This window comes from Rana temporaria, chromosome 3 (genome assembly GCF_905171775.1).
Source record: "Rana temporaria chromosome 3, aRanTem1.1, whole genome shotgun sequence".
Lineage (NCBI taxonomy): Eukaryota > Metazoa > Chordata > Amphibia > Anura > Ranidae > Rana > Rana temporaria.
The window spans coordinates 477,799,865-477,824,314 of NC_053491.1; the positions used below are offsets into that span (position 1 = coordinate 477,799,865).

A 24,450-nucleotide genomic window follows, 5' to 3' on the forward strand; every position below is an offset into this window, starting at 1 on the left:
ACTTGTGGAACGGGTGTATTGAAATACTTTCCATGGGGCTCTATTTTACGTATCTTTATAATTTATGGTTTGATACACATGTGGTTATACAGATGTATATGGTCAGTATTTACCTCTACTACATGTGTATATCTGTCTTTGGCATATACAGGGAGGTTGCATAATGTGATAGTTCACATGCACGCCCGGTTTGATCGCCCTTTATACGATAACCACACGCAAGAGTGATTAACTGCTAATACGGGTGATTTGTTTTTTCCTTATTTAAAACAATGTATATATGTTTTTGGAATCGTTATCCATTTTCCTATGACCATCCGTATTAGTAATTGTAGGTCATTTTTATTTTCTCTTACTTTATTATTGATCTCAATGATTTTATTACATGAATGTAAAGAGGGAACTGAAATGTGGAGAAAGCCGCTGTAATGTGAGAGATCGGTGCTGTCCCACGTTCTGGATGCTCGAAGCTCTAGTGAAATATATTTTTATAGACCGATCCTCCCTATATCTATATATTTATATTAGATACACATTGTGCTAAATACTATGGGACGATTCATTAATTAAAAAAAAAAAAAGATCTCACCAGAGCTCAAATTGATCTAATTCCCCTTACTTGTTTTTATTTCGTCCTTAACCCTGAACGTTGAAATTTCGCTTACGTTAGGGCTTTGGTTGTGACAACCATCTCATATTTTGGTAGATCACTTTTTGTCACTCTTCTCGAAGGTCTAGTCGACCCCCATACTGTAGTCTCACTTTTATCCAAAAGTGATTCCTCTCCATCACTCACAGTAAAAGACTACTATTTTATTCCGGACCCCCCCCCTCCCCCCCGTTTCTGGTGTACCCACTCCGATTTGTTAGTGAGTGGGATTTCACAGATAGTCCGTAAATTCTTCCACCCATACTTCTTCCCTTTTCTTTTTTTTGTATTTGATTTTTCCCCTTTTATCACCTCTCCCTGACTGCCGTTATAGTTACATACATACTCTTTGTCTATAGTACCTACTGTTCGGTTCCAGACTCATTATGGCGACCAATATTCCATCTGATGGTGTTCCTCCGATTAAAATCATCTCTCTAAATGCTAAGGGCCTTAATATCCCAGAAAGAAGATCCCAATTGCTTATGATTCTGAAACAAAATAAAGCTGACATTGTGTTTCTGCAAGAAACCCATTTCCGTTCAAATTCGATACCCAAACTACATGATCACAATTTTCCCACAGTGTTCCACTCCACTAATCCTTCGATGAAATCGAAGGGAGTATCGATTTTAGTTGCTAAGAACTGCCCCCTTCTCGTTTCTGCTTCCACCGTTGATGAAGAGGGCAGGTACTTGATACTAAAAGGCACTATTTTAAATCTTACGGTTACTTTGGCAAATATCTACGCCCCTAATAGGAATCAAGTTCCTTTTTTCGGATCCATTTCCGAACAGTTAGCCTCATTCAAAGAAGGTGCCCTTATTCTAGGAGGGGACTTCAATGTTCCCCTTAATCCTGTTCAAGATACATCCACAGGCACTTCTTCAATAACATTTAAACACATAAAGAAAATTAAATCTCACCTTCAAGACCTCTTACTTCATGATACCTGGCGCACTTTAAATCCTGACGGTAAGGACTACACATTTTACTCACCCCCACACGGCAGATTTTCCAGGATACACTATCTGTTTATTTCCCAAAACTATTTACCCATGGTCCGAAATGCTTCAATTGAACCTATGTTTTTTTCGGATCATAACCCTATTTCTTTGACTATCTCATTTCCAGATACACATCCTCGAATGAATATTTGGAGGCTTGATCCTTCCTTGCTCACTGATCCCTCTATAGCTCAAGAGGTGGAGTCCAAAATTAAATTGTTCTTTAATGAAAATGACCCATTAGATACTTCTCATGTTACTAATTGGGAGACCCACAAATGTGTGATTAGAGGTATACTTATAGCTGCTGCAGCCAAACGCAACAAGGAAAGGAAAAAGAGATATTCTGATCTTGCTTATGCTATTCAAAAATTAGAAAATACACATAAACTTACACAAGCCGTGACGACCATTGCTGAACTTATTAAGGCTAGATCAGATATGTTAGATTTTTTGGGTAAGCAAGTCAGACGCAAATTTGCTCTAGCAAAGAAATCTTTCTATGAGTTTGGTAATAAAGCCGGTAAAATGCTTGCCGAGGCCTTGCAAACAAGCAAAGCTAAAACAACGATCCATTCCATCTCTGATACCCAGGGAAACAAAATACATTCGCCCCCTGACATAGCTAAACAATTTGTTGAATATTACTCGAAACTCTATAACCTCCCTCAATCTGATCCTTCATTGTCCAAGAACGACAGACGAGACTTAATTAAAAATTTCTTACAAAATTATAGCCCCAAACCCATCTCTGACGAATTGAGATTAAAACTGGATACACCTTTGAATAAGATGGAGGTGAGCCTGGCACTCAAACAAATGAAAACTGGTAAAAGTCCTGGCCCTGACGAACTAACAGTAGGATACTACAAAACCTACGAGGAAATCCTCACGCCATTCTTTCTATCAGCTTTCAATTCATTTATTGACCCCATCGAACCACTACAAGACCTACTATCGGCACATGTAGTAATGATTCCGAAACCTGACAAAGACCACTCCATAGTTGCTAATTATAGACCGATCTCATTGTTGAATGCTGATCTAAAATGGTTTGCAAAGACTCTTGCAAACAGACTTCTTCCCGTTATACCAGATTTGATAAACCTAGATCAGGTAGTATGGGGGTTTCCTTATACAGGAAAAATATGGGGACTCTTGTTAAAGCATCGACAGTAAATTTCTGTAGAAATATGTGGGCCTGGTCAAACCTCAATCATGAGAGCCACAACATCGATATGAATATCAAAAATATTTATTTTGTAAAAAGGTTTTCTTTATAAAAAGACATAGAAAAAGAAAAAAAGAAAAAAGCAAAAATATTGTACATTGAATACTGTAGAATGCATACTAGACAAATTCCAGACTATCAAGTAAAATGATACTTCAAGTGCATATAGATGCAGGTGATCTTCATTTCATCCCACATGTAACGGTTCTACTAGTTTCGCCCAAGGGGGCTTCGTCAGGAACCAATGGGGGGCAGTAGTCTGAGCAAACAAAGAGTATATCAATGAACAGGAACATATAAATCATAATATATACAAAAAGTCACATAAATTGATTATATCGGTACATACAAATGTGTCTGGTTGACCATAGAGTTTAATATAATCATCGTCTATTATAGAACATAAAGATAATGTATTTTATTTAAATAAACGAAAGTCGAGTTAATGGAGTATCTGTGGTAGCTGTGGACTTTAACGAAAGAAATATAAATAATAATTATAAAGAATATATTTACCTGAAAAAGTGGACTAAAAAAACCTGAATGATTGGCCGTGATTGGCTCAAAGTCCCAGATGGAGAATCCCAGATAGATGGAAGGAGGGATGGGAAAAAGAGGAAATGATCCTCTTAAGCATGCGGGTAGGAACGCCGTGCAATGCACAGAGCCTGGATGCAAGCCTATAGAGGAAGAGGAGCCGGAGGCAAGCAGGTACTGTAGGTACAGAATAAAAATATTAAGAATATTGGAAAATTAACAAGTAAAAAAGGAAAAAGAAAAAGAAAAAAGAAAAAAAAGAAAAAAGGTAACCAGAAAGGGAGAAAGATTGCGATGAACAGACAACTGTAGAGAGATATGTGTAAAAGAATTAATGATTATTACCTGATTAAAATGATGATAGAAAAAATGGGAAGATTGATGATGAGGTAGTCTCAGAAGAGATGGATATAATTCATCCCAAGAGATTTCTGTCAATACTATACTGCACAAAATAGGAAGTCATTCACTACATCATCAGATTGTATAATGACAGATTAGTTTGAAAATTAATTATTAAAACTGCAAACGACAGCAGTAATAAAGATAATGTTAATATAAATATAAACGCCTATATAGGCTGCAAAGTATCAAACGAATCTAAATTAATTAGAAGAATGTAGCATTTTTTGTGTAATAATTCAACTTTATAGTTGTTATACCTATCATAGTAATAGGGGTATAGCATGAAAAGAGAATGAAAATACTAATCTAATTAAAAGGAATAATGGTAATGGTTTTACCTGATTCTAGTTGCAATAATAACTGCCGGGAATAGGGCAGATAAATTGCCCAGGAGAACTGAATAGTCCAGATACTAAATAGTGAGAAATAAAAGAAAGAAAGTCAATCCAGGAAAAAATATATTTCCTCATTGTTGACAGATAAGTGAGTAAAAAGTATATTTTCACAAAGTCTGCAAGTGGCAACAAAGTATCACATCCAGATTGTTGTGAAAAATGAATTAAGCTTGGAAGGGAAGAAAATAATGAAATAATGATAAGACAATGGTAGATGAAAGCATACCTATGACCTGCTGTTGCCTCTGTATACCAAGGAATGATTCCTCTGGCAGAGCTCACGCTGACACATCAGCTGTGCGGCTCACTAATAAGCTGCCCTCAATCAGAGTGAGATGATACACAGCTGAGTAGGGGGCAGCTCCTCACTCTAAGATGGGCGTGGTATTCACGGCAGATGTCATGGGGATTACCCATAGGAACCACAGGGACCGCGTCTGCGCAGAAGAAGAGCATCCCTCTGGGAGATGCTGAATCTAACGCGCCGGCGCGGAGAAGGGGAACTCCTGGGAAAGTGCACCAGCGTCACAAATGACGCATCAGTGCCTACCATATGGGTGCCGTGAGAAAGCGGACGCGCACTGACACTCAAGCCTCCGCTTGAGTTCAGATCAGTGACGCTCAGCGTCACTGATCTGAACTCAAGCGGAGGCTTGAGTGTCAGTGCGCGTCCGCTTTCTCACGGCACCCATATGGTAGGCACTGATGCGTCATTTGTGACGCTGGTGCACTTTCCCAGGAGTTCCCCTTCTCCGCGCCGGCGCGTTAGATTCAGCATCTCCTAGAGGGATGCTCTTCTTCTGCGCAGACGCGGTCCCTGTGGTTCCTATGGGTAATCCCCATGACATCTGCCGTGAATACCACGCCCATCTTAGAGTGAGGAGCTGCCCCCTACTCAGCTGTGTATCATCTCACTCTGATTGAGGGCAGCTTATTAGTGAGCCGCACAGCTGATGTGTCAGCGTGAGCTCTGCCAGAGGAATCATTCCTTGGTATACAGAGGCAACAGCAGGTCATAGGTATGCTTTCATCTACCATTGTCTTATCATTATTTCATTATTTTCTTCCCTTCCAAGTTTAATTCATTTTTCACAACAATCTGGATGTGATACTTTGTTGCCACTTGCAGACTTTGTGAAAATATACTTTTTACTCACTTATCTGTCAACAATGAGGAAATATATTTTTTCCTGGATTGACTTTCTTTCTTTTATTTCTCACTATTTAGTATCTGGACTATTCAGTTCTCCTGGGCAATTTATCTGCCCTATTCCCGGCAGTTATTATTGCAACTAGAATCAGGTAAAACCATTACCATTATTCCTTTTAATTAGATTAGTATTTTCATTCTCTTTTCATGCTATACCCCTATTACTATGATAGGTATAACAACTATAAAGTTGAATTATTACACAAAAAATGCTACATTCTTCTAATTAATTTAGATTCGTTTGATACTTTGCAGCCTATATAGGCGTTTATATTTATATTAACATTATCTTTATTACTGCTGTCGTTTGCAGTTTTAATAATTAATTTTCAAACTAATCTGTCATTATACAATCTGATGATGTAGTGAATGACTTCCTATTTTGTGCAGTATAGTATTGACAGAAATCTCTTGGGATGAATTATATCCATCTCTTCTGAGACTACCTCATCATCAATCTTCCCATTTTTTCTATCATCATTTTAATCAGGTAATAATCATTAATTCTTTTACACATATCTCTCTACAGTTGTCTGTTCATCGCAATCTTTCTCCCTTTCTGGTTACCTTTTTTCTTTTTTTTCTTTTTTCTTTTTCTTTTTCCTTTTTTACTTGTTAATTTTCCAATATTCTTAATATTTTTATTCTGTACCTACAGTACCTGCTTGCCTCCGGCTCCTCTTCCTCTATAGGCTTGCATCCAGGCTCTGTGCATTGCACGGCGTTCCTACCCGCATGCTTAAGAGGATCATTTCCTCTTTTTCCCATCCCTCCTTCCATCTATCTGGGATTCTCCATCTGGGACTTTGAGCCAATCACGGCCAATCATTCAGGTTTTTTTAGTCCACTTTTACAGGTAAATATATTCTTTATAATTATTATTTATATTTCTTTCGTTAAAGTCCACAGCTACCACAGATACTCCATTAACTCGACTTTCGTTTATTTAAATAAAATACATTATCTTTATGTTCTATAATAGACGATGATTATATTAAACTCTATGGTCAACCAGACACATTTGTATGTACCGATATAATCAATTTATGTGACTTTTTGTATATATTATGATTTATATGTTCCTGTTCATTGATATACTCTTTGTTTGCTCAGACTACTGCCCCCCATTGGTTCCTGACGAAGCCCCCTTGGGCGAAACTAGTAGAACCGTTACATGTGGGATGAAATGAAGATCACCTGCATCTATATGCACTTGAAGTATCATTTTACTTGATAGTCTGGAATTTGTCTAGTATGCATTCTATAGTATTCAATGTACAATATTTTTGCTTTTTTCTTTTTTTCTTTTTCTATGTCTTTTTATAAAGAAAACCTTTTTACAAAATAAATATTTTTGATATTCATATCGATGTTGTGGCTCTCATGATTGAGGTTTGACCAGGCCCACATATTTCTACAGAAATTTACTGTCGATGCTTTAACAAGAGTCCCCATATTTTTCCTGTATAAGGAAACCCCCATATATCCTCTTTCATAGAGGGACTTGAAAGCTGACAGTCAATCCTTATTTAATTAATGTTTATGCTCTGTCAATCCACTTATATCTAGATCAGGTAGGTTTTGTACCTGGCAGAGAGGCTAAGGACAACACCCTTAAGGCCATCAATATACACCATTGGCTCACTTCCACTAAAACTCTGGGTTTCTTGCTCTCGTTGGATGCAGAGAAGGTGTTCGACAGGGTGGCGTGGGATTACATGACCGAAACATTAAGCGCCTTAGGCCTCCCACCCACCATGTTGAACTTTATTTCCACGCTTTATTCCAAACCTACTCCTAGAATACGTGTGAACGGTCACCTGTCGGACACCTTCTCTGTATCGAATGGTACTCGCCAAGGATGCCCTTTATCCCCGCTGATTTTTATACTTACGTTAGAACCACTATTAAATCGCCTCAGATCCAACCCTAACATAAAAGGCATAAGCATTCAAAATCACACCTATAAATTGGCTGCCTTTGCAGATGATGTCCTTATGTTCCTCACAGATCCACTTACCTCCATACCCAACTTACTTGACGACTTTACCAATTTTAAGATTCTTTCGAACTTCCAAATACATTTTTCAAAATCTAACACCCTAAACGTTTCCTTGTCTACAACAGTATGCAATTTATGCCAATCTAGCTTCCCCTTCTCTTGGAGTACTCAAGCTATTAAATACTTAGGTATATTGCTCCCGATTTCCCTGACTGACTTGTACTCCCTAAATTATAAACCCCTATTACAAATAATTCAATCTGATTTGTTAAAATGGTCTTCGGGACTCTTCTCATGGTTCGGCAGAGCTGCGATCGGTAAAATGAACATTCTTCCACGAATCCTATATGTCTTACAAACGGTCCCTATTACGATCCCCCAAGCCTTCTTTTCTTCATTCAAGAAAATGTGCACGGTTTTCATATGGAATAAACTCAGATCGAGGTTGAGTTATGATAGACTTACTGCCCCAAAACCATCAGGTGGATTAGGTCTGCCCGACGTGCACAAATACTATCAAGCTTGCTGCCTAACCAGAATTATTGATTGGAATATTCACTATGAATACAAATATTGGATTAAATTAGAACACTTATTCTCGTCAATACCTCTCTCTCAAATTCCATGGATTAAACCTAATGATGTTCCCTTGACATGTAGACAACACCCCTTGATCCATCCGACTATCCTTACATTTCGTCGAGCTTGCAATAAACACAAAATCTCCTCTCCAAACGGTCCAATGACCCCAATTAAACTTAATCCTGGTTTTACACCGGGAATGCATGAAGATTTTTTGTCTGACGGATGGCCTCATTCAAATGTAAGGGCTGGACAGTTCTTCTTGGGTGACAAATGTATATCTCAATCTGATTTGACCAATAAATTGAACGTGGAATCATTTCCTTTTTGGACCTACGTACAACTGAGGAATTTTTTCCTGAAACCAAATCCCAGACCGAACTGGTCGAGAGAAAAAAGTGATTTTGAAAAATGGTGTGACAATGAGGGACCTCTTAGACATCTGGTCTCTTCTACATATTCTCTATTGTTCTCCAATCAGTCACCTAAAATTAATTGGGCTAATCAACTGCGGGAAAGAGATCTTTCGCTCGATTTATCAGACTCAGAATGGAGGAATATATATAAATTGATTCACAAAGGATCTATTCATGTCCAAACGCAAGAAACTGCGTATAAGATTCTTTCCAGGTGGTATATGACCCCCCTGAAATTGCATCGGATTAATAACTCTGTATCTAAAACTTGTTGGAGATGCAATAGCGAGACGGGTTCCTTTCTTCACATTTGGTGGTCCTGCAAAGACATCCAACCATACTGGAAAGAAGTCCATAAATACGTCTCCCAAATAACCTCTTTCAATCTGGATTTCACACCTGCTCAATATTTACTACACTATTCCCCATCACTGCCTGGAGGCTACTACCGATCCTTGGCAATACATCTGATCAATGCTGCAAGGATGTGTATTCCAATTAAGTGGAAATCTACTCATTCCCCATCAATAGTTGACTGGTTCAACCGCACAATGAGGAACATGGAAATGGAGCATAGTAGTTGATCCATCAAGCGAAAGATTCTCAAAAAAGATTCACAGATATTTGGTCTGATTGGCTAAATTTCATCTCAACTGATAGATACAAAATTATCACTTCCGGGAATTGATATCCTCTTTATTTGATTCTCTTGACACATTTATAATACGGCAGACCCCTTCTCTTCTTCCCTTCCCCATTTATTTTCCCTCATTTATATTCAAAATATAGTTTTCTATTTGATTATTTCATTACCCTGGACTGATTTACGGTCTGGATTCGTGAACAGGTTATGAATTTAGACTGTTTGTTCTTCACTGATTTTTCTATTGTTTACTCGAATGTATTTGATTCTTAATGATTTAACATACTTACCTTATCTAAGCAGTAAGTTACATTGACGCTTTGATGTTATAATGCCTGTCTGATACTGTATACTTCTGCTCAGTCTCACGGCTGCGTCCATGCTTCTATATCCTTTTCAATGTACTATTTATATTGTAATTGTTTGACTTTTCAATAAAAACCATTACAAAAAAAAAAAAAAAAACATGACTATGCTGACTAGGAATGAGTCTATACCCCCGGAAGATTTATAGGTCTGGTTGAGAAGGTTTGGTGAAACATTGTGGATGACAGAAATTTGGACGGGTCAATGAGGTTGAAAGTGTGTGGGAATGCGGTCCAGCTTTTTCCCTCCTCTGCTTTTATTGTTATGCCTTGTACACACGACCGGTTTTCACAACGAGAAAACTTCCATTTTTTATATTGGTCGTGAAAACCGGTCGTGTGTATGCTCCCTAGCAGTTTTCTCGACAAAAAAACTACCTGAAAAAATTGAAACCAGCTCTCTTTTTTCCCGTTGTGTTTCCCGTCAGTCTTTTTCTCGTTGCGAAAAACGGTCGTGTGTATGCTTTTCCGAGGGGAAAAAAACATGCATGTTTAGAATCAAGTATGCAGCCCAAAAGCAGCCCAAAGGGTGGCGCCATTTGAAAGGAACTTTCCCTTTATAGTCCCATTGTACGTGTTGTACGTCACCGCGCTTTGGTCGGATGTTTTTTTCCATGAACGTGTGTATGCAAGTCAGGCTGGAGAGGAATCACGTCGGGAAAAACTTAGTTTTTTTTCCTGCCAAGAAAAATGGTCATGTGTACGAGGCATTAGAGATAAGATTACCATCTTCTACTCCGCCCAACCTAAGTTGTGTAATAAATTTAGAGTCAAGGGACATTTCTCATCTTCCTGTCCGAAGCAGAAGTGTTCTTGGTGTCAGGAACTGGGGCATCTGGCAAAATTAGTTGTAAGAATGGTAACCCCTATAGCCAATGCCCAGAGGCTATGCTCACTAAGCCAGAGTTAGTGGAGGAATTATTTTGTCAGGATAGGGAAAAACCTGGATTGGCTGAAGGCTGAAGGTGTACCAGGGCACCCTAGTGTCTCTATCCTGTCTGTGAGGCCATCTGAGGTGTTGGTAGTCCTTCAGTAAGTGTTAGAAAGTGTGGTAGTCAAGTTTGTGTCTGAACCTGTTGTTTCTCCTAGATTAGTGGAGGCAATGGAGGGTGCTAGACCAGTGTGTATAGTTGCACCAACCCCTCTTCCTTGGTGTGGCAGAATTGTGGCTGAAGGTCAGCAGATGCCGAAGGGTGGAGTAGGTAATGGATTGGATGATGGTGGGGGGTGAGAAGGGGATAAGAGTGGTAGTTGTAAAGTGTAGGGTGAATAAAGGTGGAGTAAATGATATGGGGAGAGGAGTAAGTGGGGGGGTTTGGCTGAGGCTGTCCTGAGGGCAGTGGGAGGGGGATCTGCCATCAGGATTGTCAAGTGAGCATATGGAATGGTTGGAGGCTAAAGGGAAAATGGGTAAGGCGAGGAGGAAGGATGTCAGTGGATGTCAGTGTTCCAGAACCAGTGAGGGTGGTGGTGTCAAGTATGTTTTTTTGAGGTGGAGGTTGAGGGTCCTTCTGTGGAGGGTGAGTCAGTGATTTCTATGGAGGATGGAGGAGGAATGACAAAGAACATTGAAACGTGTAGGGTCTCAAAGTAGGACGGGGAGGTTAACAGGCTAAGAAGTGTCTACCTCAAATATTCTGATGGCAGTTAAAGGAACACTAAGGCCCAGATTCTCAAAAGAGATACGACGGCGCATCTCCAGATACGCCGTCGTATCTCTGCCTAGCGCCGTCGTATCTATGCGACTGATTCTTAGAATCAGTTACGCAAAGATATTCATTAGATCCGACAGGCGTAAGTCTCTTACGCCGTCGGATCTTAAATGCAATTTTTTTGTTTGCCCGCTAGGTGGCGCTTCCGTCGATTTCCCTGTCGAGTATGCAAATTAGCTAGATGCGCGAATTCCCGAACGTACGTGCGGCCAACGCAGTAAAGTTACAACGTTTACGTTAGGCTTTTCCTGGTGTAAAGTTGCCCCCGGGTCTATGAGGCGCAGCCAATGTTAAGTATGGCTGTTGTTCCAGCGTCGAAAATTTATAAATTTACGTTGTTTGCGTAAGACGTCCGTGAATGGGGCTGGACGTAATTTACGTTCACGTCGAAACCAATGACGTCCTTGCGACGTCATTTGGAGCAATGCACACTGGGATATTTGAAGGACGGCGCATGCAAAGTTCGTTCGGCGCGGGGACGCGCTTCATTTAAATGATACACGCCCCCTACCGGCCGAATTTGAATTACGCCGCATTATTTACACTAAGCCGCCGCAACTTTACAGGCAAGTGCATTGTGAATAAAGCACTTGCCTGAAAAACTTGCGGCGGCGTAATGTAAATGAGATACGTTACGCCCGCACATCTACGTGAATCTGGGCCTAAAGGTTCCCGTTTGAAAAAAAAAAAATAACAAACATGTTGGGGCCATTGTCACATATTACCCATCTTGGCTCAAGTTGCCATAGCGCTAACCAGTTCTGTGCCTGCCACTGCCCCAGTATGGCTTCTATCCTCTAAGTAAACCAGCTGCAGACCCACATGGCATCTTATTGCCTGAGTCATTGCATAGCCTGCTTAAGTGTTTCAACATAAGAGGACATTGAAGTGGAAGAGGATAAGGTGGAGAAGGTGGCTCTACGCCATCTCTATCAGCTGTAATATGGGATATCAGAACAAGCCAGCAATAAACCCTGTCCTGCATCTTTTCCAGCTGCCAGCCGAGTAATTCAGTGGGCTGTTAATGATACCCATACTTGCTGGACCAGCAGTCTTTAGTCAAGTGGACTTTGCTGTTTACCATGTGGTCCAGAAATGTGAAAAAAAATTCCCGTCCAGACCTTCCACTTCATGGGTCCTTTGACGGTGAGGCAAGGTATTAGTAGTCTAGAAATGCCCACAATTGGGGAGAATCAGATTAAATCAAATACGACATTACCTATTCTCACTCTGGAGGTCTTAACCTGACCCGCCGAGAATCACTGTCTACAAACAGTGGTGCGTTCAGATCATGGATCACAGGGATGGCATTTTCGTCATCTACATTTCACTGGCAGAGACTTCTGAAAAACCTACATATGTGCTGAAAAGGAGGGGAGGACTTGGATATAAAAATTTACTAAGAGAGAGTAGATATGTGCATTCCCGTTCGTACGAATGTTATTTTCGTACGAAAATGTTCATTTTCGTACCCGCAGAATAATGTGTACATACGAAAAAATTAAAGCACCAAAATACGAAAACAACGGGATTACGAATGAGCTGCATAACGAACAACCGCAAATATGAATGAACGATCCGACGAAAATACGACAAAACGAAAACAGCAAAAGAACAAAAATGATATTTTGTTTGAATCCTTGTTCTGTTCGTATTTTGATTTTCAGTCGTATGTTCATATGACATCTAACAAAACATTTTCATTCTGTATTTTGTTTGAATGCTTTTTCTGTTCGTATGTTCATATGACATCTATAACAAAAGATTTGTATTCTGTATTCTGAATTCCTTTTTTCTGTTCATAATTTGGTTTCAAAATACAGAATACAAATCTTTTGTTATAAGATGTAATTTTCGTTTTTTTGAATGGGCAGCAGTGGCGGCTGGTGAAGTTTTAGGATGGGGGGGCGCAAGACCCCGCCCCTCCACATTTGGTACCTCCCACTTCTCATAAGCCACACCCCCTATAGAATACACCCACTTTGTCCCCTGAATTCCACTTGCTTCCACTCATAGTGTCAGGAGTATACAGCTCAGCATCACAGCACAGAGTATATAGCCCCAGCATCACAAATCATGGTATACAGCGCAGCCTTACAGATCGGCGCAAACAAACTAAAAAATTACACTGTTAGTTATGAAGGACTCTAAATGGGCATGAGATTATCAGAGACTGCGCACATACTGCACAAGATTACCAGAGACTGCGCACATACTGCACAAGATTACCAGAGACTGCGCACATACTGCACAAGATTACCAGAGACTGCGCACATACTGAACGAAATTACCAGAGACTGCGGACATACTGCACAAGATTACCAGAGACGGCGGACATACTGCATGAGATTACCAGAGACTGCGGTCACACAGCACAAGATTACCAGAGACTGCGGTCATACTGCACAAGATTACCAGAGACTGCAGACATACTGCATTACTTGTCCTGCGACTTGGGACTTCAACGTTGCATGACAAGTCGTACCCCATGATTTCCAATGAGAACCGTTCATATCTGTGCGACTTCAAGTCACAGCGACTCAAAGTAGTCCCTGCATTACTTTGGTCCCACTTTGATGCAACTTGAGGTCCATAGACCTCCAGAATACACAGGCATTGCTTTAAGTTGCATCAAACTTTCAGACTGTGTTAGCCTGAAAGTCGCAAGATTCTGCCACAATTTTTTGCGGCGATTTTGCAGCGACTTGAAGCAATGCCTGTGTATTCTGGAGGTCTATGGACCTCAAGTCACATCAAAGTGGGACAAAAGTAATGCAGGGACTACTTCGAAGTCGCTGTGACTTGAAGTTGCACAGATATGAACGGTTCTCATTGGGTCCGACTTACCCTGCAACTTTCCAGTCCCAAGTCGCAGGGCTCCTCTTTACATTATGGTACACCTTTACAATACAACCATAATATACAACACTGCCCCCTTTTACATGGCAGCCCCCCTTTATATTGCAGTCCCACTGTTTACATTACAGCCCTCATTCTAAATTACAGCTTTCTTTACATCACAGCACCCCCTTTTACATCACAGCCACCCCTTTACTTTGCAGCCTCCTTTAAAATACATTATAGCACCTTCCTTTACATTAGTCCTGATTTGCATCACGCTCCCTCCATATACATCCCGTGCACTGCCTGATCCCCACCCATCCACCTCAGAGCCTGTTATTGTAGTTAAACTGCTGGGACTTGTAGTTCTCCATCTTCTCCTGGGGCTCATGGAGAAGATGGAGATTGGAGAACTACAAGTCCCAGCAGATTATACATACAATAAGGCTCTGAGGTGGATGGGTGTGGATTGCATGCACCTATCAATCCCCGGGGGGGCAGGATCGGATAACAGTGTTATCTGATCCTGCCCCCCCCCCCCCATGGGGATTGATAGGTGCATGCAATCCACCACACCCATCCACCTCAGAGCCTTATTGTATGTAAAACCTGCTGGGACTTGTAGTTCTCCAATCTGCATCTTCTCCATGAGCCCCAGGAGAAGATGGTGAACTACAAGTCCCAGCAGTTTAACTACAATAACAGGTCAGAGTGATCGGTATAAGGCAGCCATCCAATTGAATGGTCAGTCCGATGTGATTTAGTGCTGTGGTAGCTGCTGATATAAACTTCAACCGTCTCCAAAGTTCTATCAGTAAATTTTGCTGGTCAATGTGAGCCGGACAGGCAAACAGCTGAGCTATAAACACGCCTGCAAACAGCTATAAAACATCGAGAAAGACACAAAGTAACAAATGTGACAATATCATCCCACAACAGAAGTATCTGGATCAAACGTCTGTAAATCTAAACCCACAGAAATCTCCCTCAGGCTTTCTCTCTTTCTCCATCTGCTCAGCTCCGTTCCGCTCAGGCTGTGTAAAGTTGTGAGCTGCCGCGTGACGTCACTTCCGTTTTTCATCTGTAAGACGAATGGCCGGAAGTAAGGCGCCCATAATAGCACTGGCACGGGAAGCTTATCAGCGCTTTCAAATGCGCTCAATAGGCGGGATAACAGCCCGCAAATGAAGCGCCATGTATGCAATCTTAAGATTGCATTGACGTGGCGCTTCATAGGGAAATAGTGGCCGGCGCTCAATATAATTTAAAGTAAAGGAATTTTTTTTTTTTTTAAGTTTCTTAAAGGGGCCACTGAAAAAAAAAAAAAAAAGACATATATATATTTTTTTTTTTTTGTGCCTACAGGAGGGGGGGCGGCGCCCGGGCGCCCCCTATGGGCGAGCCGCCACTGATGGGCAGTGAGTGTAGTTAGTTAGTGAAGCAGCTTCTCTTTTGTGCTGAGTAGTACAGAAAAGCCAAATAAACTTTTCTGTGGATTTTCGTCTGAAGGGAGATCAGTTGGCCAGACTTTTGAACCTGGAACCCAAAAATGCTTTTCTGATGGAGTTTAAAAACGAACGAACGTTCGGTAAAACGATCGTTTTTATGTTTGTTGCTAAAAAAGTCTGACCAAGTGTATGGGGCTTAACACTAGTTAATATGGATCAGCCGCGTGTTGAAAGTGCCGCGAATCCCGCAATATATTTACGAAAGTACAAAACGACGAAAATTCACGAAAATCATTGTCTAACAAGTAACGAACATGAATTAAACAGAATAACGAACCATCCCACATGTACGAAAATAAAACGGTAACGAAAATACGAAACGATCAGAATACGAAAAAATCTCGTCGTACGAAAAACGAACGGGAACGAACAGGAAAACGGGCGTCTTACGAAAAACGAACGGAAACGAACCTATGGAACGATACGAAACAGAACAAAAAAAAAACGAAAAAAAATTCTGTGCACATGTCTAAGAGAGAGTGGCCCGGATTCACAAAGGAGTTACGACGGTGTATCTCCAGATACGCCGTCGTAACTCTGCGCCTGATTCATAGAATCAGATACGCCTCACTGTTGCCTAGATACGAGCGGCGTAAGTCTCTTACGCCGTTGTATCTTGGGGTGCATATTTTTACGCTGGGCGCTAGGGGCGACAGGGGTAAGTCATGTTATGGTATGGGCGTCGGAAACGTACGAACAGCGTCGTATTTTACATAATTTGCGTAAGTCGTCCGTGAAAAAAAAAGGTCCCTCTCACTGGCCTAGCAGCCGAAATGACTGCAAAAGTAAAGTACAGTCTCTGCCACAGACCTTCCTTTCTTGATGAGACACTTTCGGTCCAGAATCCCCTGCCACAGGATTCAGCACCTGGATCTCTTTAGCTTTGTTTCTTTAGAACTTTAGATCAGACAGGTGACACTATCAAGCCTCTCAGTATATGGTGCATCCTTCGATGAAGTTTGCCAGGCCTTCTGCCAAGATACCAGCCTCTTGCATGGTCCTCTCAAGGATAGGTCCTCCCCTGGCTTCCTTCATCAAGTGGCTTATTCCCTCTAGGACAGACAGCAGAGGATCACCTTGAAAGTGCAGACCCATTCTGACTACTGGGCCTACTCAGCTGAACCACAACCCCTTACAAACATGGTCCCAGAGCCAGGACTCATGAGCACGCACCCCCGGCCAGGCAGGCCATGAGGCGCTAGGGACAACAGACCGTCGACCCCGGTCCAATGGCGTCTGTCCCTTAAGTACCCCTCCCCAGCATGCACAGCGGGACAATCACTCCCCTGATCCGCAGGCTGATGGGGACACCCAATACACCCTGACCCTGCTGCTGCCACCCTTGGCCTTGGATGGTAATAACACCCCCGGGCGAACAATGGTGGTTACTCCCAGCACAGCCATGGCTGGAACAGAGGCTAAATTGCCCATAATTACATTTGCCTGAGTCAATTAACAACTCAGACCCCCTCTAAATTTAGAGGAGCGCCTGTTTGACAGGAGCAGGCCACTACAATAAGATTTCCACACAAAAGACAACATTCACCACAGTAAAAAACATTAAAGAAAACACTGTCAGTAGTGTTAAAAACAAAGTAAAAGACCCGGGCTCACATGCATTACCCACTATCACATCAACAGTCAGCCGTATGCAGGGATGAGGCACTTAGTTGCAAGCTAATGATGGCCAAGGAATTGCTGAGACAGTGTGAATATAGCTAGGCAAGGGGGACTACCTGTTGATGTTACAGCCTGATATGTGAAAGTGAGGGGACATCCACTCAGCGGTGGAAGCGGCAGTGCAATGGAGGATGAAAAGAATGGGAACTGAGGGCCAGATTCACAGCGGAGATACGACGGAGTATCTCAGATACTCCGTCTTATCTCTCAGAGTATCTATGCGACTTATTCATAGAATCAGTTACGCATAGATAGCCCTAAGATCCGACAGGTGTAATTGTTTTATACTGTCGGATCTTAGGATGCAATACTGCGGCCGCCGCTGGGGGGAGTTCGCGTCGTAAACCAGCGTCGGGTATGCAAATTAGTAGTTACGGCGATCCACAACGGTTTTTCGCATTCGCTACGTCGCTGCTAGTCTAGTTTCCCGTCGCAAAGTTAGTCGTCGTTTTAGGTGCCCTAACGTTACACAGCACACGTATGTGCTGTATAAAGTATGGCCGTCGTTCCCGCGTCGAAATTTAAAAATGTTTCCTTCTTGCGTAAGACGTCCGGGAATACGGAAGTACGCTACGCACGTCGCCGTTTGAAAAAATGACGTCACTCCGCGCAAAGCGAAACGGAGCATGCGCAGTAGGTTCTGGCGCGGGAGAGCGCCTAATTTAAATGGCACACGCCCCTTTGAATTATGCGGTCTTACGCCAGAGGCCGCCGGCATAATTTTTCACGCAAGTGCTTGGTGAATCAGGCACTTGCGATGAAAAATTGCGGCGGTGTAACGTATCTACGATACGTTACGCCGCCGCAATTCTACGTGAATCTGGCCCTGAGTCCCTGGAACAAGTTCACCCAAAGCTCACTGACTATTCTGTTCCTGTAGATGGTGGGCTGCCAGTTAAGTCTCTTCCAAAGTTCCACGGACCACCAAATCAGCAGATAAGCAGGATGGCTGATGCGGACATGGAGGTGTGTAAGATGCTGATAACACTTCTCCAATCTTCAAAGCTCAGACATATAATGAAGGTCAGAGACCCAGCAAGGCATTGCTGATGGACTGTCAAGCATTTACTGTATGTTAGCAAAATGTGCAATCGGGTTGCTTTAAGGGAGATTCACACCAGGCCCCTTTTTTTAAAGTTAAAATAAAACAAGCAAGACTTTAAGTTCTTTAACCATTTTAAGACCAGCCACTGCAGTTATACTGAGGCAGGTTGGCTCTATTGCACAAATCGCTGTAGCTGTATGTCGCTTTGTGCACTAGAAACAGTGGGCACGCATCCGCGGCACGGAGCCGAGGGTGCCGTGCCTCAGAGAGCCAGAATGGGGATCAAACAGATCCCTGTTCTGTCAGGCGAGTAGGGAGAAAGATCATCTGTTCCTACTGATCAGGAAAAGTGATCTCTCTCCTCCTCCAGCCAGTCCCCCCCACAGTTAGAAGCACCTCCCAGGGAACACAGTTAACCCCTTTATCACCCCCTAGTATTAACCTTTCCCTGCCATTGACATGTCTACAGTAATCAGTACATTTTATAGCACTGATCACTGTAGAAATGTCAATGGTCCCATACAAGTGTCCAAAGTGTTCGATCTGTCGGCCGCAATGTTGCAGTCCCACTAAAAATCACTGATCATTGCCATTACTAGTAACAAAAAAAATAATAATAATAAAAATGCCATAAATGTATCCCCTGTTTTGTAGAAGCTATAACTTCTGTGCAAACCAATCAATATACGCTTATTGCAATTTTTTTTCCAAAAATATGTAGAATACATATCGGCCTAAACTGGGGGGGGGGGGATTTATTATAGCAGAAAGCAAAACATATTGTATTTTTTTCAACATTGTCTGTTTTTTTTTGTTTATAGTGCAAAAGATAAAAACTGCAGAGGTGACCAAAAAGAAAGCTCTATTTGTGGGAAAAAATACATAAATTTTGTTTGGATAAAACATGGCACGACTGCGCAATTGTCAGTTAAAGTGACGCAGTGCCATCATTAAGGGGGACAATCTTTCGGTACTTAAAGCGGAGCTCCACCCTTTAGTGGAACTTCCGGTCATCGGTACCCTCCCTCTTTCCTTGTCACATTTGACACCTTTCAGGGGGGAGGGGGTGCAGATACCTGTCAAAGACAGGTATTTGCACTCACTTCCGGGAGTCCTCTCTGCGGGGACTCTGCGGGTAGTACGTCACTTCCCGCCCTAGCCCGTTGTGTTCTGGGAAACACTCGGCTCCCAGAACACAACAGGAACCAGTGAGGACAGCGCTGCGCGACTCGCGCATGCGCCGTAGGGAATCGGGCAGTGAACCTGGAGCGCTTCACTTCCTGATTCCCTCACCGAGGATGACTGTGGGGGGCAGCAAAGTGACGAGCCATCGCTCGTCCTCTGCTGCCAACGTTTCTGGACTCCAGGACAGGTAAGTGCCCTAAAATTAAAAGTCAGCAGCTGCAGTTTTTGTAGCTGCTGGCTTTTAATTTCTTTTTTTTTTCCGGCGGAGATCCAGTTTAAGTGGCTAAGGGAGTTTTACACCAGGCCCTCTTTTTAGGTATTCAATTTAAAACAAAACAAGCAAGACTCTATGGCCCAGATTCACGTAGATCGGCGCATCTTTGTGCCGGCGTAGTGCATCTCATATGCGCTACGCCGACGTAACTCTGAGAGGCAAGAGCAGTATTCACAAAGCACTAGCTCCCTACGTTGCGCCAGCGTAACGTAAATTGGCCGTCAAAAGCCTGCCTAATTCAAAGTAGGAAGGTAGTGGGCGTGATACATTTAAATTAACCGTGACCCCATGTAAATGAAGGGCCGAACGAACGGCGCATGCGCGTGCATGCTCAGAATCACGTCGCATATACTCCCTAAGATACAACGGCTCAATGCCTACGACGTGAACGTAACCTACGCCCAGCCCCATTCACGTACGACTTACGTAAACGACGTAAAATCCGACGGCTGTTCCCTGGTCCATACCCTAACATGACTTACCCCTGGTTTATTTGGAATAACTTTACGCCGGACGTACGCCTTACGTAAACAGCGTAGACTATTGCGACGAGCGTAAGTACGTTTGTGAATCGGCGTATCTAGGTCATTTACATATTCGACGCGTAAATCAATGGAAGCGCACCCTGCGGCCAGCGTAAATATGCGCCCAAGATACGACGGCGTAGGAGACTTACGTCGGTCGTAGGAAGCCAAAATTCAGGCGTATCTTATTTGCTGAATAAGGCGCATAGACACGACGGCGCATCCGTGGACTTACGCGGCGTATCAGTAGATACGTCGGTGTAAGTTCTTTATGAATCCGGGCCTATAAGTTCTGTACTTGCAGGTTCTTTAAAGGGATAAAACATTGGATATGTGCATGTATTGCAGACATCTAGTACATATTTTTCCCCCGAAATACACTTTAATAAAAATTTACATCTGGACCCTTTTACGAAATAAATACAAGTGCACGATGAACAAGGTACCATGCAGAAGGCACACAAAGTCAATAACAAAAAAAAACATGACTACCCTATTTACAAGCGCTAACAGGCTATTAAAATGGGACATAGTTATCCAGAATGTATACATTCTGAAATAATATTTGAAATGTAAAAAAAAAAGTAAATAGAAGTCAATACATTTTCTTCTCCGTGCACTAATAAATAGTAAAGAAGTCATCCCCTGACAGTAAAAACATCTACAAATTATTCATTGTCAATTATTATAGACCCCATGACAATATCAATACATATTTCATACTCCCCATAGCTCTTAAGATTTATTTTTCTTACCTATAAAAGCCACAGTGCTCTATGGTCACAAAACACTTGCAGGCCATGCTGAATGTTGCTATTATTAATATTATTATATTATTATCTAAATAAATAAATTAATATTTTTATAAATTTATGAAGATATTTTAGCTATTGAAGGTTTTACACTGGTAAAATTCAATCATCCTCGTTTTTTAATCTATACGTTGAAAGATATTTTGCCGATTTTTTGCTACCTAAGAGCGGTATGTTATTTTTCCTAGCAAACCTAAACCTACTTTCCTTTTTTCTTTTTTATCAACAATCAGACGTAACAATTTTATCAATCTTATCAAATATTAATTTTCTTTTATTACTGTGCTCCATTCATTTACCACTTGACTGTATTTTACGTTCTGTATTTTTCTCGGTTTATTTGTAAATTTTGGATTGCATTTATTGCTAATGCTGCTGAAAATGGTTGTTTATTTTTTTATATTTATTTAGTATTACTGTATTTATTGGCATATAACACTCACCTTTTAACCCTGAAAATAGAGGGTAAACAGTGCCTGCGTGTTATACGCAGGGGGCTGTAGAAAGTTTTTTCCTGAAAATTCCCTCTTAAAGTTAAAGGCCCGGATTCAGAAAGCAGTTACGACGGCCTATCTCCAGATACGCCGTCGTAACTCTGAGTGCGGGCCGTCGCAACTCGGTGCCTGATTCATAGAATCAGATACGCCTCAGGCCCCGTACACACGACCGAGTTTCTCGGCAGAATTCAGCCAGAAACTCGATCGGAGCCGTATTCTGCCGAGAAACCCGGTCGTGTGTACACTTTTGGCCGAGGAAACCGACGAGGAACTCGTCGAGCCAAATAGAGAACATGTTCTCTATTGCCTCGTTAGTCAATGAAGAAACTTGGCTCGCCGAGATCCTCGGCGGCTTCACAAGGAACTTGATGAGCAAAACGATGTGTTTTGCCCATCGAGTTTCTCGGACGTGTGTACGGGGCCTCACAGTTGCCTATATATTAGCGGCGTAAGTCTCCTACGCCGTCGCATCTTAGGGTGCAATATTTACGTTGACCGCTAGAGGCGCTTCCCAAGACTTACGCGTTCAATATGCAAATTAGGTAGATACGCCGATTCAGAAACGTCCGTCCGTCCGGCGCATTTTTTTACGTCGTTTACGTAAGGCTTTTTCCGGCGTAAAGTTACCCCTGCTATATGAGGTGTAGCCAATGTTAAGTATGGACGTCTGGCCAGCGTTGAATTTTCCGTCAATTACGTCGTTTGTGTAAGTCGTTCGCGAATAGGGCTTTGCGTAAGTTACGTTCGCGTCGAAACCAATGAGGCTTTGCGGCGTAATTTGGAGCATGCGCACTGGGATACGTCCACGGACCGTGCATGCACCATTCGTAAAAAGCGTCATTTACGTGGGGTCACGAGTAATTAACATAAAACACGTCCCACCTCCTCCACATTTGAATTAGGCGGGCTTACGCCGGCCCAGTTACACTACGCCGCCGTAACTTACAGCACAAGTTCTTTCTGAATACTGGACCTGCCACTGTAAGTTACGGCAGCGTAGTGTATCTGAGATACGCTATGCCCGCCGAAAGTATACGCAAATGTATCTGAATCCGGGCCCGAGTGCATGTTATACGCCGATAAATACGGTAGTTATTCCTTCTGTCTTCCCTTTCTTAGTTTGTTTTTTTTGTTCACCTACTCATTTTTTTCCTTACACCCCCCATTACATTTCAGCTCAAACCCTTGTAGTGCCGGAAAGGACAAACAAAAGAAATAAAATGTTCTATGTTTTGAAAATGGATGAGAAAAATAAGACCATAATTACAGTGATCCAGCTCTTAGGGTTTCAGACTCCACAAGCTCTAACATTTTTTTTATTCTTTTTATTTCTTCTGATGTATTGTGTGACAATATGTGGCAACCTCCTGATCATCACATTGGTGTCCTACAGCAAAACCCTCCATTCTCCCATGTACTTCTTCCTCTCTCAGCTCTCTGTAATGGATATTTTATTGGCAACTGATGTTTTTCCATATATGCTTCATTCAATGTTGGAGAAAGATTCTGCCACCATGTCAATTTCTAATTGTATCATACAGTTTTATTTCTTTGCTGTGTCAGAAACCTCAGAGTGTCTTCTGCTGACGGTGATGTCTTATGACAGATATGTGGCCATCTGTAAACCATTACATTATACTTTATTAATGAGTACTCAATTTTGCTGGATAACAATTATCACATGTTGGATTTTAAGCTTTCTTTCTGGATTGATTTATACTATAGAGATATCAAAGCTACAGTTTTGTAGTCCTAATGTTATTGATCATTTTTTCTGTGATCTTGACCCAATTCTAAAACTTTCCTGCTCGGATACAACCATTGTTCAACTAGAATCAACATTGACAGGTGTAGTTTTTGCTTGCACCCCAGTTATTTTCATCATGGTGTCATATGTTTATATTATAGTCACCATTTTTAAAATCCCCTCTATTACAGGAAGACAGAAGGTTTTCTCAACATGCAGCTCCCACTTGATTGTTGTTTCCATGTTTTATGGTACCTTAATTTTTGTTTATTTGATACCTAGGAAAGGACAATTATTGAACAATACTAAATTCATATCATTACTGTACACTACGGCAACGCCAATGATAAATCCAATTATATACAGCCTAAGAAATAAGGATTTGAAACAAGTCATAGATAGAATTGTCAACAACTTTTTTTTTAATTCAATAGTTTTTATTTATTTTCAGCAAAAGTGAAAAAATCAATACAACAGTGCATCAAGTCACAGGAGGAACAAAGTCACATTCCAGATCATGTCCTCGTGAAATATCAACATACATTAGTAGTAGGTACGTTTAAAGTGTCATGTTAGTAATCACCATAAGGGTGACATATAATTAACAGTTGAACAGATCCAACAACAGGAACTAATAGCAGGTATTCGCTAAACAGAGCATGAAGCGCTCACCTGCGCCCCTCACCGGAACTAACTGCGCCCGGTGGGGCATTGGCTCTCCTCCATAGGATCAAGAAGAGATTAATAGTTATCATACATGCTCAGAACACTGGAAATTCCTTACTACTGGTAAACCAAACCGACCATGGAGACCACAGAGCTGTAACCTTTGTGAGACGTCCTAATGAGGACGCCAGGAGCTGTTCATGAGTGCAATGCAAATTAGTCAGGTCAATCACTTCAGTGATCGTCGGGGGAAAGGTGTTCTTCCATTTTCTCGTTATTGATAAGCGGACTGCCAGAAGGAGGTTGACAACTACAAGGCGTAGATCATTTGGGATCAGCTCAATCCCTATAGAAGTATTGCAAGTGCTGGATCTGGTGTAATTATTGTACCCGTTAGTGCGGAGATAATGCTGAAGCTTGGGACAGCTCCAAAGTGTGTGGATAAGATCCCCGCTCCAGCCACAATTCCTCCAGCAGGAGTCGGGGGTTTGGGCCTTGAACTTGGAAATAACTGCTG

General features: G+C 41.8%; 1 protein-coding gene and 2 long non-coding RNA genes across 5 annotated transcripts; 2 read left to right on the forward strand and 1 right to left on the reverse strand.

Moving 5' to 3' along the window:
* Positions 1–3,413: 3,413 nt before the first annotated feature.
* On the reverse strand, positions 3,414–4,618 carry LOC120931010. 2 transcript variants are annotated; one of them, XR_005747798.1, is made up of 4 exons: positions 4,451–4,618; positions 4,168–4,241; positions 3,770–3,869; positions 3,414–3,601 (listed from the first exon to the last, which is right to left on the reverse strand). It is a non-coding gene; the product is annotated as an uncharacterized LOC120931010 (long non-coding RNA). The 2 variants fall into 2 exon arrangements; XR_005747799.1 differs by having other exon boundaries at positions 3,770–3,864; positions 4,451–4,617.
* Positions 4,619–4,913: 295 nt separating this feature from the next.
* LOC120933639 lies at positions 4,914–6,581 on the forward strand. 2 transcript variants are annotated; one of them, XR_005748115.1, is made up of 5 exons: positions 4,914–5,243; positions 5,453–5,526; positions 5,825–5,924; positions 6,093–6,290; positions 6,548–6,581. It is a non-coding gene; the product is annotated as an uncharacterized LOC120933639 (long non-coding RNA). The 2 variants fall into 2 exon arrangements; XR_005748116.1 differs by having other exon boundaries at positions 5,830–5,924.
* Positions 6,582–22,758: 16,177 nt separating this feature from the next.
* Positions 22,759–23,727, forward strand: LOC120930764 (olfactory receptor 1468-like). The gene has a single exon (XM_040341936.1). The coding sequence runs from the start codon at positions 22,759–22,761 to the stop codon at positions 23,725–23,727; it is 969 nt and encodes a 322-aa protein (XP_040197870.1).
* Positions 23,728–24,450: the final 723 nt, after the last annotated feature.

What these genes read in the sequence shown, in the direction of transcription:
- LOC120930764 (XM_040341936.1), top strand. Translation starts at nt 22,759, where the DNA reads ATGGATGAGAAAAATAAGACCATAATTACAGTGATCCAGCTCTTAGGG.